Source organism: Triturus cristatus, chromosome 3_1, assembly GCF_964204655.1.
Source record: "Triturus cristatus chromosome 3_1, aTriCri1.1, whole genome shotgun sequence".
In the NCBI taxonomy this organism is placed as follows: Eukaryota; Metazoa; Chordata; class Amphibia; order Caudata; family Salamandridae; genus Triturus; species Triturus cristatus.
This window is the reverse complement of record NC_140583.1, coordinates 1,153,059,772-1,153,078,547: the sequence shown is the minus strand read 5'-3', so window position 1 is coordinate 1,153,078,547 and position 18,776 is coordinate 1,153,059,772. Positions and strand designations below refer to the sequence as shown.

General features: G+C 47.8%; 1 protein-coding gene across 1 annotated transcript in view; it reads left to right on the top strand.

Annotated features, from left to right (window-relative positions):
* Positions 1 to 12,338: 12,338 nt before the first annotated feature.
* The window catches only part of LOC146861658 (cytochrome P450 27C1-like), a 179,781-nt gene continuing 173,343 nt past the window's right edge, over positions 12,339 to 18,776 (top strand). Inside the window, exon 1 of the mRNA XM_085646011.1 lies at positions 12,339 to 12,858. Coding sequence (XP_085502137.1) covers positions 12,496 to 12,858 — 363 coding nt within the window. The 5' untranslated portion in view covers positions 12,339 to 12,495. The remainder of the gene's footprint in view (positions 12,859 to 18,776) is intronic.

Genomic DNA, 18,776 nt, shown 5'->3' with positions numbered 1-18,776 from the left:
GCATCTGTATGATTTGGATTAGATATTGGAATAGAATTCTCAATTAAGGTTTGTGAGTGGCATTGAGCAGGGACAGGGGATGTATTTGGGACGGCAGAAGGTATGAGCAAGGTATTGGGTAAGGTGTTGGGTATGGATTCAGGGATTCTTGAAATGGATTCTCGAATTCTAGATTGAGGGATATCCTTCCTGGGAAGAGAGTTCATAGCACCTAACTTGGCCCTACACGCTTCACATACAACATGTGAATTGCCTCTGCTTTCTAATAGATTAGTGGGGGATGTTACAACCTTTTCTATTTCCTTTAGCCTTGCATCAATTGCATCAAACCTGGCAAGCAATGGGGGAAGAAGACCCTTAAGAGCAGTATTTATAATGGCGGTAAGTCGACCATCCCCCTCATCGTGTTCCGGATCACGGTCGGAAACAAGTATAGGAGTATTAAGTGACGGTGAGGAAAGTTCCGGTAGAGATTTAGAGGTACCATTAATGGGTTGAGTAGACCTAGTACGTATTGAAGTAGATGCATTAGTAGTACTAGTATAAGGTCTATCAAGTCTGGCTTTCTTCCCTATCTTGTAGATTCCCACACGTTTTCTTTTAGGTAGAGCACCCTCATTAGCAAACTGGGCTCGATTCGGGGACAATACCAGCAATGAGGGTTGCGTAGTTTGGTCAGTAGCCTCGAGAATAGATTGGAGAGTGTCTCTACATGAGGGGGAACTGGATCTTAAATCATGTAATACAGATTCAATAGTGTGATCAATGCTGTCCATTAATGCTGCCTGCGAGTCATCAAAATTGGATGGGGAGCCTACGGACGCAATTAATCCCAGAGATGACCTACGCGTACTGGCAATCCCATCGGATAAACGCCTTTCAAGCATATTCAATTCCCCCTGAATTACAGAATTAGCCCTAGTAATAAAATTGTCCAATGTACCAGAAACTTTCGATTGGGATCTCGGTAGCTTGCTTCGAGTGTCCATAGTGGCTGGTTGCCTCGGGATCAGTCGAAATAATGTGCAACAGGAAAGGAACAGGGCCCGGTCCGGTCTTGACCGTGCTTGAACGGGCTTAAACGGGCCCGCCCTTGGCCCGGGCTTCGCCCGGACTGCGCCCCGCACGCGTCCCGCTCACGCGAGAGGTGGTAAAAGTTAAATAGGCAGGAGGAGGAGTCGGGAAGAGGAACCAGGTGCAGGGAATCAGCAGTTGAGAGAAGCACCCTGGTCCTCGCAGTCCCGTGTGAGAAAGAGTTGTATTTTAAAAGCCCTGTGCCTTTAAAAATATTTCAGCGTGCTGTCCTCGCCGGGATCCTTTAGGTAGGAGAGTTCTTGCCCATCCAAAGCGTGGTACTGAGTCCTGAGCCTGCGAGCGGCTCCCGCGAAGCGGGGGCCGCGAGGCGTAATGTAGTGGCCGAGGGAGGAGTCGGGAAGAGGAACCAGGTGCAGGGAATCAGCAGTTGAAAGAAGCACCCTGGTCCTCGCAGTCCCGTGTGAGAAAGAGTTGTATTTTAAAAGCCCCGTGCCTTTAAAAATATTTCAGCGTGCTGTTCTCACCGGGATCCTTTAGGTAGGAGAGTTCTTGCCCATCCAAAGCGTGGTACTGAGTCCTGAGCCTGCGAGCGGCACCCCACTTCCATTTCTAATATTTGAGGTCCTGTTTTAATCTCAAAGAAACTTGTTTTGTGGATGATGCATGAAACATAAGCACAACATTTTCTGCAAACTGTCTGCAGCAGCCTCTCACACATCATGCACATTACAAATAGATTAAATAAAAACAGTATTTAAAACAAGCTAAAAATTATTAAAGGTCATCAGGGCAAGCCTCTCTGCAGAACTGAGCTGCCTCTATCAGGGGGCCCCCTAAAAACCTGGGTCCCTGGGCCACTTCCCACTTTGCCCATGCCTTAAAACATCTCTGTAATCGTACATCCACACGCATGCAGGCAGTACCTGTAGCAGCCTGTCCCCTCCTCTGGGTTTCTGGTCCATGCAGCGTGCTGCATTTTTGGTCCATGCAGCGTGCTGCATTTTTGGTCCATGCAGCAAATCCCACACAGGCTCGCCCTTCTAAAAGCTCTGGTGGCACAGGCTAGTGCTCCATTGCCAGACCCACAAAGAGCTTCAGCCCCCAGCTGCCCCCCCCATTATTTGTGTCAGGACGGCTGGGACAGCTTACACACACACACACACAGTTCTTGAGCTGCTATAGGCTGGCTGGTCTAGTGCAGTGCTTAATTTGTAATATATGAAGTCCAGGTGCTCAAATATTTGTTGGAGGCCACACCCACTTCCCCCTTGACTCCACCCATTTCCTCCACACTCCGCCCTTACCTCCCCATAGTCCTCTGTTCCCTCCACCAGACCTGCAAACTCCCTTACGCCTTCCTCCCTACTGCTGTCTTCACACACCTGCGCACTTTCCCCTCTTGCCCTCAGCCTCTATCTAGACAAGCTCTAACCCCCTGTTCTGCTTGGGTTTTCGAATCAGATAGAACCCGCTCATCAGAGCCTCACTAACCCAGACAGAACGTTACCCCCTCCCTAGGGCCTATTTACAATAATGTAACCACATATATCTACCACCTAAGGACAGGGAATTCCTACTATACATACCAAGACCTCTTATAATCGGCGGCCTCGCGATCCCATACGGATCCAGACCTCTCTGCCCATACGACAGTATCACAAGTGGCGGCCTCGCGATCCCACACGAATCCAGACCTCTCTACCCAGACGGCAGTCTCAGCACAATCGGCGGCCTCGCGATCCCATACGGATCCAGACCTCTCTACCCAGACGGCAGTCTCAGCACAATCGGCGGCCTCGCGATCCCCTACGAATCCAGACCTCTCTGCCCATACGACAGTATCACAAGTGGCGGCCTCGCGATCCCATACGAATCCAGACCTCTCTACCCAGACGGCAGTCTCAGCACAAGTGGCGGCCTCGCGATCCCATACGGATCCAGACCTCTCTACCCAGACGGCAGTCTCAGCACAATCGGCGGCCTCGCGATCCCATACGGATCCAGACCTCTCTGCCCATACGACAGTATCACAAGTGGCGGCCTCGCGATCCCCTACGAATCCAGACCTCTCTACCCAGACGGTAGTCTCAGCACAAGTGGCGGCCTCGTGATCCCCTACGAATCCAGACCTCTCTGCCCATACGGCAGTCTCAGCACAATCGGCGGCCTCGCGATCCCATACGGATCCAGACCTCTCTGCCCATACGACAGTATCACAAGTGGCGGCCTCGCGATCCCCTACGAATCCAGACCTCTCTACCCAGACGGCAGTCTCAGCACAAGTGGCGGCCTCGCGATCCCCTACGAATCCAGACCTCTCTGCCCATACGACAGTATCACAAGTGGCGGCCTCGCGATCCTATACGAATCCAGACCTCTCTACCTAGACGGCAGTCTCATACGACAGTTCATCCTATGATCACCATAACATACAAAAAGGGAATCAGTCTCACTATTCATCAGATCACACAAGGATTGCCAGTTCGAGCATAGCCTGTTCTCAGGTTCGAGGGGCTCCTCTTTCCCTTATTCAGTTACCACTTACCTGATCAGGGTTAACATCTGTTCATGTAGCCGCAGCTGACTAGAAGAATAGGCTACCCTCTCATACAAGAACACGCAGCACATGTTGGTTCACTACAAACTGGGTACTTTATTACTCATTACATACGCAATCACATAACATTACAATATAACACATAACCTGCAAAGAAAAGTGAAAGATTAAGTTGTACACTCTAATAAGAAAGGGTCGACATCACCTTAGTAGTATGTAGCCTGCACTCAGTGGTCATCTAGGTTCCCTTCTCGTCTGTGCCTCGGCTCGCCTGGAATCACCCTTCTCCGAGTCACTGGGACCTCTTCCTTATCGGCTACTCTCTCCTCTCTGGCTATTCTGCTAGGAGAGCATCTGTCTCTCGGTTCTTCTCGCCTTCAAGATGGCGTCTGTCTTCCCTGGAATAAGTAGTAGCTTTACTGCTAACGGCTAGATGCCGCCTACGGACTGAACATGTAACTGCCTCAGACTTTCACTAATATAGAGGTGCGTTTCCTCATGGAAAATTCCGGCCCGTAACCTGCCGCCCACCAAATTCTTGTACCTCCCCGTACCAAGGACACGTTCCCAGCCGGCCGGCCTGATGTAGTGTCTTCGGCATGAAGAAAAATACAATCCTTCGATAAGGGCCGGCCTGAACCGGTTCTCTCCAAGCGAATAACACCTCATAACTAAAACATTACATTTGACCTAGAAGCATCCCAAGCTGCCGGAGCAGAAAGAAAGATGGAGTCTCTCCCGTTTGAGGCCTACCAGGCCTGAATTCAGCACAGCTCCATGAAATACCCTCACTACAGGACAGGTTATCCCTAATACTACGAATCTATCCCCTAGGCTATGTGTGCAAGCCCTGATCTATGGGGAAGAGCACAGAATCATGTCGAAGTGCCTAGTAAATAGGCTCCATTCACTACTCTAACCCTTAGACTTGAATGATAAGAGACTGAAGTCACATTCCATCATTGTTCCCCACAAGAAGGCCGGGAAAATCGAGCAGAACACCTCCCCACCCCCTTCTGATGTCTCCAAGGCCTGCACACTCACCCTCTTCTGCTGCCAGTCCCCATCTCTTCTGATCTCTCCTTGAGGCCTCCTCCCCTCTCACCCATGAGCATGACCCCCCTCCCCCATGTCAAGTTCTCGCCGGGCTGTCCCCTACTTTCCTTCCGGTCTTTTCGATATACCTGACACCTCCCCATCCTACACGCCCTTCTGACCCCCTACCTCCGTCAGGCCTGCACACTTGCTCATCTCTTCTGCTTTCGAAACATTGACTCGCCCCTCTTTGCTGCTCTGTCCTACAGGGCTGCACCCCCACTCCCTTCTGGTCTCCAGTCTTCTGTACTAGTCTGACACGGATCGACCCCACACGCCCTCCTGTACTCTTTCCCAGGCTGACATCACCTGCCCTCCTCAGCCCTCTCCAGGCAGGCCTCCAAACCACTATCTCTCCTGCTCTCTCCTCTGTCCATACTGGGGGGGTTATCCAGGCCAGCCGCAACCCCAATTTTCAAACTTCTGTAGGAACGCACTGCACACCCCCTGCAGGGCGGTGCCCAATGTGAAGTTACGTCACTGCCTCATTCTACAGACTAAACCACTCACAAGCATGTACATCATGTACCAGGACATGCCTGGCAACAAACCTTTCACCCCCACTGACCCTCAAACTCCCCTGGGAGGCTGCAGCCAAGTCCCTGGACTGAGGCCTCGAGATTCTTGCACTGTTCTTGAGCTTAATTTGTGCCAGGCACATTCTTGCATGGCTAGCCCGCCTGATCCCGTGCACACTATGGATGTATGCTTGTGAAAAGCTCAGTTGGGAGGATATTTGGGTTTATTTCCTCTGCCTTTCTTGTGACCCGATTATCGCAACTTAGTTTTGAAATTGTACATGTTAGACTGCACATTTCGGTATTTTGTGCAAGCAATATTTTTGTTTGAAAATAAATATGAATAAACTGCTTGTGCAAACAATACAGTGCAGAGCAATAGAAAGATTTTGAAATTTGTCCATGAGATAATCCTACCGCTTCAGGGGAGATTATTTGGAAGAGGTTACACAACTATGGTGAAACTACTCAATCAATCAATAATTATTTATTCGGCACTTATAAAGATGCCATAAAAGTACATAAAATAGTTAAAACACATTAAAAACATTAAAAAGACAGTTCAAATCATGTCATTTCTTTTCATTACCCAGAATCTCTATATACAGGGCATTACAATCAACCCATCTCTCTCGAATTCCTTATCCTTACCGCCGTCTTAATAAAACTCATAATACAGGACAAGGTATATGCATCATTGGCCTTTTGCAAAAACAATAAGGCAATCTTGGCATGTCTAAACTTAGCTCTTTTCAAGATTCCAACCAGGAACTTACGCCTAGGTGATGTATAAAATGAGCATAACAAAACAAACTGAAGGGTATCCTGCGGAGACTTGTTGTCGCAGCCGCAGGTACCCTTCTGCTCCACCGTTAAGGTAAAACCAAGAGGATCAGATAATAGGTGATGCAAGAGGTTAAACCTAAATCGGGTCATATAAAATCTGTCCTGTGCGTTATGGATCAGTGAAAGATAAGGCTCCATTCCTGTCTCCCATTTCAGTGATCTATAGGCCACAACTATAGATTTACACTCCTCAGTGGCCGCCCTACTTGCAGTTGTCCATTCCCCAAACATTTTCTTAACTAGCGTTTTATTCTGGGCAATGAGGGCTTCAGGCTCGGTGAAGAGGTTCTTACAACCAATAGCCTCCAAAGTACACTTTACATAGTTTAGCCATGGGATAGAGCTCCCTTTGTCTCGATTCAGACAATCTATAATAATTTGTCTACTGAGGCCTGCCTCGGGGTTAGACCAAATCTTCACGCAGGCCAAAAGCGGCCTGACCTTGATTTGGTCTTCAATATATGGTTCTCCCAGTTCTTCATGTACCATGTAGGCTGATGTACTGTGCGGGACTTTCAGTATCCTTCTAAATAATTTATTTTCCTCTGTCTGGACCTGATGTATATTCACAAAGCCCCAAACTTCAGCCCCATAAATTCGCACACAGTTGACAATTAAAATCGCCCACGAGAACTACAGATGGAACTGCTCCCGACTTCACAACCGACAGCTGGGCATTTAGGCGAGAGTCCAATTCTTTTATTATACTTTCCTTCCCATTTGCTCCCACCGCATTATACCAGTTAACTAGGGTGATATTTACCCCTTTTGAGCGGAGACCCACAGCCTGCATGTTGTATGATGCCCAATTTAAATTAGACCAAACCCCTTCGATAGAAAGATCTACGTATATAATCAACCCTCCCATGGCTCTCCCTGAAGCTGACCTTTGTGCGGGAACTACAAAGCACTTGAACCCCTCCAGGGAGAAATGGTTACAATCAATCAACCAGGTCTCCTGGAGACATATAACATGAAACCTGGTGATATATTGCCTCCATTCCTGATCCTCATATTTGGCGGCAAGTCCTGCTACATTCCATGTAGGATACTATTTTTAATCCATCCTGCTTGACAGGGTTTCTTGCCCCAACCATGGGGGGAGTAAGTGCCCACATTTCCCTCCATTATAAAAATTTCGTTTTGGTGGGCTGAAGTAGATAGATGTTTTGATTGGGTGTCTATGGCATCACTATCTGGCCCCATTGTCTCAATCTCTACTACTAAGGATGATTGTGATCTCTCTGCAATAGTTACCCCCTACCTTCCCCTCTCTGACTTGACTCATGTCGCGATGTTTCCATCAGGGGTACCTTATTCTGTTCTGGGCTCTTGTCTTTATCTTGGTTCAGCCTGGGGTTTATGTCTATCCCTAGTCAGTCCTGTTCTTCTAAATTCGTCAGGGGTCCAAATCTGTTCTGGGGATTAATCCCATCCTGGTTCCTCACAGCTACGGGGAGAGGCCTACGATTGTGCCCAACCATGCTCCACTCCCTACCTCTTAGGCCATCCGTAGCATGCCCCCCATTGTAGACCCCCTTCGGGTAAAAGAAACTAAGGGGCACAGACCAGATGTTACTCGAATCCGTAGTTGGGCACCACCTCAATATCTGGTCAACAATCTGCGTATTTCTAAAACTCACAACCACACAATCCCCGATATTGTCCTTGGGCCTAGTTCCCACCCAATTCACCCTTCTGACCATTAGTATTTCCCCTTGTTCCATGCCCACTAGGGGCCTATGCTTATTTAACCAAAACATAGTTTTGTTTTTGAGCTCCTCATAGGTCTCAAACTGGTCTTGTCTCAGCACTGGGACTCCTTTGAATATAATCACATAAGGGGCTGCGTCAGGGGGTAGATTGAGAGTTACTGACGTGTTTGAGTGCCCCTTCGTGACGCAGTTCTCTGATTGACCCTGACTAGCAGGGGTGGATAAAGCTTCTCTATGAACCATCACCCTGTGTGTGCCTTTTGGTACTCCCAGGGGGGCTTCCCTGCTAATGATGGACAGGGGAGCCTGTGTCAAGTCTACAGATTGTGTGTTCAATGGAGTCAAGGGATGTGTGGTTGTGTTAGTTTGGTCGTTTTGGGTCCTATTTGAGGTTGATGTTTCTATACCACTTCTAATGCCCTCCCCCATTGCATTATTACCCAGGGAGGGGGGATTGCTGCTGCCTACCGACCCTTTTGTCTTAACCAGAGTTATTATCTTATCCAACCTACTGAGGATCAATTTAGTTTGATTAGCAACAAGTTGCTCAAGATGGATCTGTAGGTTAGATATTATTTGGGATACCCACATTAGGGGCGATTGTGTGTTTAAATCGTCCTCTCCAGGAGACCTTGCTTCTGTAGAGCAGGTAACTGGTGTGCCCTTATTTGTGTTAACCCTCTTACGCCTAGGCTTTTTTCCGTTGGTATTTCTAATCTTACCCTTTGATGGTATTCCCCTCCTTGATGTTATAACCTGTGCCAGTGATGACCCCCCTTGATCACATGGGATATCCAATGTCCCACGGTCAGGGGATGCCAATGCTGATATTTGGGCATCTAGATCCTGCTCCTGGCATGATGAAACAGGTTGGGGGTTTAGAGAGAGACGTCTCTCCGTACGCTCAATTGCAGATTCTACTTCCCCTAATACTTTACCAAGCATTCTGTGGATGGCGGTTGGTTTTTCACGATTCAAAGTGGGCATTCCTTTTAATTTACTGTTTTTTAATATATCCGGGGCTATACGCTTAGTAAGTTTTGACGACCGAGTTTGGACTACATTTGCCATGTCAATATGCTTGTGCTTAATCTAAATCGCCAAATGATACCTTTAAATTATACCGTTAAGTGGTCACCCCGAGTTAAAAATATTAGGCTCAAATTAGATGTCCAACAATTTCAGCCACTCACAATCACTCCAAAGCGTCTCTAGTCCCAAAGGTGGCTTACAGGGATCGGCCTTTAGTTAGATAAAGAACATGCACTGATCCAGTGCTTGTCCAGCAGCGTTTACAGGTACTTCCCAATCCACAATAATTAGGGAACACAAACAACCGGCCTGCCCTTTGCCTGAGCACTCCTGCCCACGTCCGTCAGTCAATGAGCACTTGGTATCTGGGGCATGTAGCACGCTGTCCTCAGCGCTCCACGCTCCCCTACAAATGTCTTGGCGCGTCTTCCGCGGGATTAGATAAAATTTAGAGTCCCGGTGTAAGGGGGCGTATCCGGTATCCAATACTGACGCTGCCCCTCACATGCCCCTCAGGCTCCTGGGGCATGTAGTCCTAAGGGAGTCTACATATAGATCATCAAAGGTTTTCAGTAATAGTGTCTTTGGGGAAAGTATCATCAAGGGAAATGAGTCGGTGGGCTCTGTTCCAAAGCAGGCTGGGAGAGACTATTTCAGATGGTAACCATGGGGGGCAAAACAGTTCCTTAGGCGGCAAAGATTAAGTCTCTACACAAATAAAATAAAGTAGGAAACGGTACCTTGAAAAGGGTGCTGCTGAAAAAAGAGAACACTTGTGCGTGCAGAATGTCAGTGTGCCTGTCGGCCTGCCTTAATTATAGCGCTGATGGTCATTCTGCTCCTTGAATTGAATTCGTAGCAAGACGGTGCTAAAGAAATTAAGTATATTATTTAATGGAGGCAGGGACAATGTTGCCTAACACCAGTGAAGTGGCAATTAGAAGAAAGCATTGTTGAGTTGTGTATTTTATTCACAGCACCGTTCTCATAATATGTCAGTTAGCAAATGTGCTTCTGAAGGCTCCTCGTGCTTAAAAGTGTTCGTTACTGTGTTTGATGTGTCACAAATGGATTTACAACCAGCTGCAGGGGGCTGTGCAAGGATTATTCTTATTTTGGAAGGGTCATCTCAACCAGGGAGTGTTGTACATAGAGGAGTGCGTAACGTGGGGACACTGGAAATCAGGGACAAGTGAGACGTGATTTGGCATGTATGTGACCAGAACGATTCTTTGCGTTGTGTCGATTCACTACACACGGTGCCCCGCCTGACGCCAGTGGCATGATTGCTGAGGCCTCTCTGACTCGATTCAAGTGACCGTCACCTCGAGCCAGTAAAAGCAGCATTGGATTTTATTTACTGACTGTATGCGCCACGGTTACTGCTGGTGGCTCTTCCCACATCGTGCAAATCACACCTTTTTTTTTATCCATTTGGCTTTCGAGGATTTTAACATTTCTTTTGAGTACTGCCAGCAAAAGTAAGTATACACTTTAGTAAACAGGGGTTAAATTAAGGGCAAGGCCCTGCGCTTCCAGAAGCCTCGGATAGCAGTTCACACGATGCCCCGCCCGATCATGCCAGTAAAATGATTGCTGGGGCCGCAGCCTCAGTTCAGATGACTGTCACATCGAGCCAGTAAAAGCAGCAGCATGGTTTTTTTATTACTTACTGCTGTTACTGCTCGTGGCACTGACTTTATAAGAGGCATGCTGCTGCTTCAACATGCCCACCTCGACTTCGCGCTAACTGGTGCTGGTGACTCGGCCTGTGCGTGTGTGCTGGGGTATGGTCCACCGTCCCTGGAGTGAAAAAAGTTTATGCACGGCACGCTGCCGCCCGCAGGCCCCTACCCTATACAACCAAATACAGCCCAATCAGTGGCCCGCCCACCACCAGCAACACTGAATGCAAATTAATTTGCATAATGGATAGGGATTTATCGGGCTCGCTCTCTCAGCAGCCATGCAGAGAAACACTCTTCTTCACCGACGGAGGATTCTGTAGACTGTCTGCGAAGTGAGAAACACTACAGTAAGGCAATTATATTTACTATACTTTGGCCGTGACGTGCAGACTGCAGTGCAGTCATGTTGTTGATGTAGTTAGGCACCGGCAGTATAGACCCGGCCCTGATAAAAAGGTGCCGGTGCTGAGCACCGGCACAAATTAAGCACTGGTCTAGTGTCTTATCACAGCCGCACCCAATTATTTCACAGGTCTTTAAAAGACCGTTTACTTGATAACAAGGCTTTGTTGTTTTTTCACCCGTTCCAAGAGCCTCTGCATCTCCACTCTGCCTATTCCTTAAAGTTGCAAATTTCTTTATCTGCCACAATGTGAGAATGCATTTCCTGAAAAGTAACCTTAGGCTTTGTTTTTTTTTGCAGTTTTATACAGCTCGAACTCCAGCCCCGTGCATTCTCGTCCTTCGATGAGCTCCGGTGGCACAGACTAGGGCTCCATCGCCGGACAAACGCTCTCCTGACCACTCGCGGTAGGAGTTCAGGGAACACTAGGACGGGGAGTAGACTGCTGCCGCGGGTAACTTCAAAATGCATCTACGCTGACAAATTGCACAGTGCGCATGCGTAAAAGGACACGCATGCGCACTGGAACAACGTAGAACAGGGAGCTCAAAAAATACCAGTTATAAGAAATATTGCATGAAACACCGGCATGGGAACTTTGCAATTTCGGCCCGTGCTCACTCCACCCTGCGACCTACGGATTTTGCGGTCCTCTGCGCCGCAACTCAGGTGCCGACCAAGACCGGCAGACTCCAACCAGGAAAAGGGAGCGGAGGAGGGGGGGGATTTGGGGGGCGTAAAGGCGGCTGATCGCACCGCAGTGCCCAGGCTTTCTTGCGCCCACAGAGTCGCGTTGATGTTTCGCCGGTGATAGTAAATCGGCATTGCTCCCTGGGTCGCAGCGGTGTACTGTACAACAAGCAGGTAGACCCGGCGGAGACACCTATGGTCCCCATAAATCACGAACTCTGGTTAGTTACTCTTTATGTCTCTAAATTCAAGAACTCGATTTTCTCGTTCTTGGGTGTAATGTTACCTAGATACATCCTGCCGTTCGGCATCCACAGGTTCCACGCTCTACAAAACATCCTTAATGTAACATAATATTTATAGCCCACAAAGGTGTTTGGGCAAGAAATAAGTGTTTTGGCTTTACACTGGATGTAAGATTAGGTGCAGAGGAAAGGGTTAACTCGCAGACTTTTTGCAAAAAATGGCGCTAAATACCTGTAAACATTTATTGTAAAAAGAAAAAAAAATCCAAATCACATAAAAATCCATGGGAACGTTCAGACTCCGCTTAAGACCTCCAGCGGCACGAATTCTGCTAAGTGCAGCGCCAATACAGATTTACTGTCTGCATGGAGAAAAGGGCTTTGTAGTTACAGTAACATTTCACATTAAGTTCTTAAGTAGTGCTTTACCAGAGCTGAGTCAAAATAAGCTCCCTTTTCATTCGCCACTCGCACCAGTCTCCAGTCTCTAGACCACCACCCCTTTTCAGCCTTTGTGGGAGGGAGTGTTAAATCATGGTGTGTAAACTGATGCCCATCCAAGGCAGTGGTGTTTGGGGGAAGTGCTTGCATTAGTCTGGCCTGGTCATATAAGAGAGATTAAAGCCAAGCAGCTAGAGGAACCAAATCCTGAAGTTTGTCAGCGTTTGGAAATGGCTTTTTTCTCCCACATCTCGAGGAACTCCTCCTGCTGGCTGCCCGCTGCTGAACCCGGTGTTTGCTGGGGGCGCGTGTTTGCTGCAGGCTTCCACCAGCTTCCCAAAGCGTTGCCTCTGGAAAACGGGAAAGGAGATGAGCAGGTAACCGGGATACTGCTGCGGTCTCAACAAAGGCAGCTGCTACCTGAAGAGCACGGGCAGACCCCGCAGCAGCCAGCACTGAACATGCAGGGCTCGGCCCAGGCTCTGTTAAGAAACCGGGTGAAGAGCCTCCGGGATATGCCAGGACCAAGCACCCTCACCAACCTGGTGGAATTTTTTTACAGAGATGGCTTCAGTCGCATTCACGAGATTCAGGTAAGGGTGCCGGAGAAAACAATTTTTTAAAGTTGTATTTTCTAATGCGAGTTTGTGGTTCTGCGCTATGTGTCTGTCATACATGGGAAACCATTTATGCATAGATAAGTGATGCTTTTTGCAATAGGCACTAGCAAGCCATACAGTAGTGTATTCGGATTCCTGTAGATGGTGTAATTTTATCACCCCAAACCCCGCCGATTTACAATTAGAATGGGATGGGCACGCTATTGTTTTAGGCTAACCTGCACATAAACCGTACTGTCCACATAATGTTAGGCGGTTTTGTTAAAAATAAATAATTCAGTAAAAACTTACTGGGTTTGTAAATAAAGATGCTGGTGCTAAACGAGACTTTTTCAATAAGGTTGCTAGTATTAAATCAGAGATTTCTTAACCGAGCCTCAGGGTGTTTTAGAAACATACATGGTCCGTGTTGCGGTGAAGGAAAGTATTACTGTGTTATATATCCAATGACGAGTGAGTGGATTGGACGCAGTTAACAGCTTATTTCTTGGACGGCGCTTCGTGGCTTTCATTGATAGTTTAGAGGTCCCGGGTATTAGGGTCTGAGCATACTTGAAGTTCATCTGATAATGGAAATGTACAAGGATGCCAACAAGTTTCACCGTGCATGCCGTGTACTCAAGATAGTTTGCAGCTGGTATAGTAGGAAATTCCATGGCACGTGCCACAACCCATGGAAGTGCATTGATATTGTTTATATGAAGTGTGAAACTTTAGCTGCACACGCTTAAATTAAAAACTTAAATGTGTCTTTCACCAAGCCTCTGCCCTTCCCTAAAGTGTTGCGCCTCACCAAGCACCTTGTGCCTGTTGTTAAGTTTGCAAACGAGCTATTTATATAATGTTTGGGTCGCTGAACAGTTAACCGTGTGCGCGAGACGCTACTGGAGCTTGTTACACAAGCAGAGAGCCTGGTCCAGGAGGCGTGCCAGGCCGGGGCCGACTGCACCGCCCGCCTCCAAAGGGGCCGGGTCTGGTCTTTCTGCCTCTGCCTACCCAGCGCGAAGGCTCGCTGCTTATACAGCTGCAGTGCACGCTCGCTCAAAGCCCTTTACAAGGAAAGAAGAGATTAAACATGGCAAGTTCAGTCTTCGGTGTCCTACCGCCTCTAGATTCTGATCGACACGTTTTCCCACTACGTGAATAAATACAACTATTCTGCACAACGGAAAACCTCAGACTCCAACACTCAAGCTTTTATTTTCCCTTTTTTTTTTACCCAAAAAGTTTTCGAAATATTGTGTTCCCAATAAAAAAAAATACCTCTCATGCGCTTGACTACTGCAGAAGTCGATTTAAATATGTCCCCTCACGTCTAAATTAGCAGATGTCTCTATTAACCTGGAATGCAACGTTTTATGCTTGGGTTTGCCAACGCTATCCCCGGAGGAATGTTTGTCCGACTCCCAGCTTCAGTTTAATTAATTTATTTATTAGGAGTTCTGCCGTCACCTGTGCCTTTTCAGAGCACTGACAATGAAACAAGATTATCTAGAAGACATCCCTCATCTAGAAAGTGCCAGAGTGTTATTGATAACCCGGGATTCGAAATATGTTCCCATAACATTAAGTCATTTAGTAACCCATTATGGGGTCACCCCAGAAAAGAATCACATAGTTTGATACCTCTTGCAAGTCATTGTCCCTATTGTTCTATGAAAACCCGTAGTGTTGTTAATGTAGTCTCTTTTGTTAAGCTGCTTCTCACTTTGTAGTGGTGTGTATAAATTGTATTCCTGAAGGGTGTGTTTGCCAAAGAATGGTGTCGTGCACTTGAACCTAGCAGTTGAGAACATGATGGTGGAAAGTGAAAGGAGTTATTAGTCAGATACCTAGGTCTTCCTGAAGCTGAGGTGGCCCCTTGAAGCATAATAACACCGCAGGAAAATACATTGCATGTTTTTACCACGCATATGCTCTTTAAACCCATGCCATTACACTTCGAAGCGCTGCAGGCCCCTATGGGGGACGAATGCGAGTGCCCACGGCCCAGTGACTGCCGCTCCCCTAGCACAATGTGACAAGAAGCAGGGAACTCGGCGCGGCACTCAAACCAGGAGGGGGGGGGGGGTCTTTAACACAATTCCTTCTGATTGGGAGGGCTGACTTCAGTTCTCCTCCCGGGGCCCTCTCCCTCCGGTTGCGCCCAACGCTCTGTCCAGCCGCCTGTCCACACAGCGTCCCAAAGAAGGCAGCTCCATATTGCAACCAGGGCAAGTGCACGCACATGCCTTATGCTGATGATAAGGAACCCTGGCTGCACCAGGGGCCTCCGATTCCAGCAGTGCAAACGGCAATTCAGTAGCACCTGCCTCCTGTGGCCGCCGACTCCAAACGGCCCTCTCGGCCAGCCCCGCCTGACGATTAGCTGGCTCTGCTGACGTGGGGGGAGAGAGTTACCAATGAGCAGCACCGGGCCACAAATCATCACTGCGTCCTCCGATGCTCGTTGTGTTGCAGACAGGAACAAATTAGTGTTTAGATGACAGGGATTCACTGTTCAGCCGCTCAAAGCCTGCTTAGTGTCTGTACATCTTGACTGTAGCCAAGCCACGCCCTGGGAATGGACTCCAGCTTGACCCTCTGTTGTCTTCTGTGAAAGAGAAAAGCCAACATGCTGGCTGCCCCATTGCTATTTCATTTTTTAAGATTTAGAAAGATGTCGTAGCAAAAGTTAGAGGGCATTCTTCTGTGACAATCAGGAGCCATATCAAAAGTGTTTGAGACAAGATCATTCTCTGCCACAAAGTCTAGACAAATAAAAAACAGAGAGCATTGACAAAAGTTGACGATGTGGACAGACCTTCATATGCAGAAAAAAAAAAAAAATATAATATATATATATATTCACTGAAAAAACCATAGGTTTCACACATGTTATAGTTAGCTGTACATTTCACTCGTAAAAAACCAATGAAATTCCCCCATTATAGTTAGTGCAGGCAACTATAACTCACGCGACCGCAATCCTCTGCTGATGCTAATACTGTATTTAGACACTTATTTGCCCATGTCTTCTTCCATTAAATTTTAGCTATACATATATTACAAATATTTTTTTTTCATAAAGACACATATGTCATCAGCAGAAGATTGCGGTCGCGTGAGTTATAGTTGCCTGCACTCAGTATAACGGGGGAATTTCATTGGTTTTTTACGAGTGAAATGTACAGCTAACTATAACATGTGTGAAACCTATGGTTTTTTCAGTGAATTTGCAAGGTTTTTTAAATGCTAATTCCTAACTATAACGTGTGTGAAACCTATGGTTTTTTCAGTGAATTTGTACGGTTTTTTAAATGCTAAGTTACTTTACGCCATTCGTGGCGTGCGCGCCCAGTTAACGCAGTTCGTTCCGTGAGCGCACGGTGCGCTTCGCGCACCGTGCGCGCACAGTGAGCACGCGGTGCGCTTCGCGCACCGCGCGCCCACTTTACGCAGTTAGTGCCGTGCACACACAATGGTCACGCGGTGCGCTGCGCGCACCGCGTGCCCACGTTATGCGTGATGGGCCATGTACGCACGATGCGCTTCGCACACCGTGCGCACATTTGTTAATTTCATAGCTCTTATATGCCTTGCAAAAATGGTGCCCTTCGGGCACCATTTGCACACGGGGTGGGGAGAATGTGGATAATTTTTAAATTTTTACCGTACGCGTACGGTAAGCGTAATCGGCGATTTTCCGGAAAAAAAAAATTTTTTTTTTTGGGCTTGGGGGTTGTTTGGGGACCCCTATATCAATGCTGGGTGGTTAGGATCTCAAGAAACTGCCTCTTTAGACATTTTTGGGCTTCGTTTTTGCTGCCCAACTCAGAGAGCGAGAGAGAAAATGGCGGCCGCCGCTTCCTGGTTTCGACCGATTCGATTGTTTATTAAGATCTAAGAGCCAATCAAAATCGCGCTCACGCACGCCACGTGCGCGTACGGTAAACTTACGGTAAGCGCACCGTAAGCTGCCACAGATATATATATTGATTTAAAGGCTATTTTCTCAGAATCTACTGAACAGATTTACACCAAACCTACAAAAGGCACTTCCTTGACCTGAGGACTACCTCTCTGCCAAATTTCAAGTAATTCTGTTCAGCCGTTCGGGCTGTAGCTGTGTCTAAAGGTCCTATGGAAAAATGCATGGGAAAAACGCGTTTTGGGACCCCCCTTTTATCTCAGCCCCCGCTTGACGAATCCCCCCGAGACTTTCAGGGTAGGAGCAGAGCGTAGCGCCCCACCTATTTTGAAAAATCCGCGAGGATTCGTCGACCGGCGCCAAAGTTATTCAAAATAGAATGTTGCGGATTTCCTATGGAAACGTGGTCCTAACTATAACTACCTACTGGCGACCGCCAGTAGGTAATATATATATATATATATATATATATATATATATATATATATATATATATAATCAAAGCTTTTTACGCGGCGACCCAGCCGCGGGAGGAGCACCACCCTAGAGAAGTGGGGGCCACGCGGCCTTATCATTGGGCCGATATCGTGGGGCAGCAGCCTACGGATCTTGCACGAACCATGCACAGCGAGGCCCATCTGTGGGCTCGAAGAAGTTGCCAGCTGAACATTTGCGCAACGTAAGGCACTACAAGTCCCATAAGCCCATCCAGGGCGTGAATCCATGCATTTAAGGGGGCGGTGCCTTACGCGCTCTTCTTGAACTGCCAAAGCCTCTGAAGAGAAGTGGGGACACTTCGAAACGCGTCAGGCATCCAGGGCAGTTTGAACAGTGAAAGGAATCATTGTGGTGGGGGCGTGCTTACCTATGATTGGCTCCTTGTGTGCAGCTGAGGCCCGAGTGCTCCTCGTACGTTGGGTACTTGGTAGCTTTGATATATATATATATATATATATATATATTTAGAGGCGGCAGACCCGGAGGCAGAGGACGGCCCGGGACCAGGGTTCAATTCCCAACGCGGCAGGGTCGTGGGCCAGCGGACTCGATAATTCTCGCCTCGGTGCCCACTCTAACCAGGGATCACACTCTGCAACTCTGGGCATTAGCTTGCCTCATCTCCACAACGGCCCCCCACATTCGTCGGGGATGCCTGGTTTCACCTTGGAGATACCCAGGAGGGACCATCTCATAGGGATAGCCAGGACGGGTTCCCCAGCGGTCTACAGCGCCACGACGCCTCGGCAGCAGTGCGCTTTACAAAAAAACACATACAAAACACATACATATTGTGATGGGATGAGCCTCTAAATTTCCTGTGGCCTACCGTTGCCTGTTGGGCACCCCGTGTACTCCAACTGCCAAGGATTCATTGTGCTGGTGTCTGTGTGTCACTGACTGCTTTCACTCATTCCTGACAAGAAAGTGCTTCCCATCAGTGATCCTTTTTATCTCCCTTCCTCCTAAACACACTAGTAAAATGTGGAAAGCAGGTTACGTCGCAGGTTTTATTAGTAACACTTGGGAATTAACTTTCAGTCAATCCTTTAATCAATAAGGAATTTTAATATAAGTTGATTATGGCACTGAGCATTTAAACGAATCCTTAACTTTGAATGTGGATGACTCATTTTACTTCCAGGTATTAAGTTCCCACTTCTAGAATCTTTACCTTCTGGATCAGAGTTTACTTTTTGATAGTATTGGTTCCAGGCCAAATCCCAGTTGTTGAGTGCCATCATCTGCTAGAACTGGATGAGACGCCATTGCATTCTACCCTAGGTGACTCCATGTTTAACAGAGGCTATTCCTCTCCCCGCCTTGGGGGAGCCATAGATATGGCTGGGAGCCGGGGGCCAGCGGGACGGATAGGGTATGGTCGACCCATCCTAAGGCTGCGGATGGCGCTGATTGGTGTCGCGCCCGCTGCCCCAGGGCAGCTATAGGTGAAACCTGCCCCTATTTAAGCGGCCACAGGCAG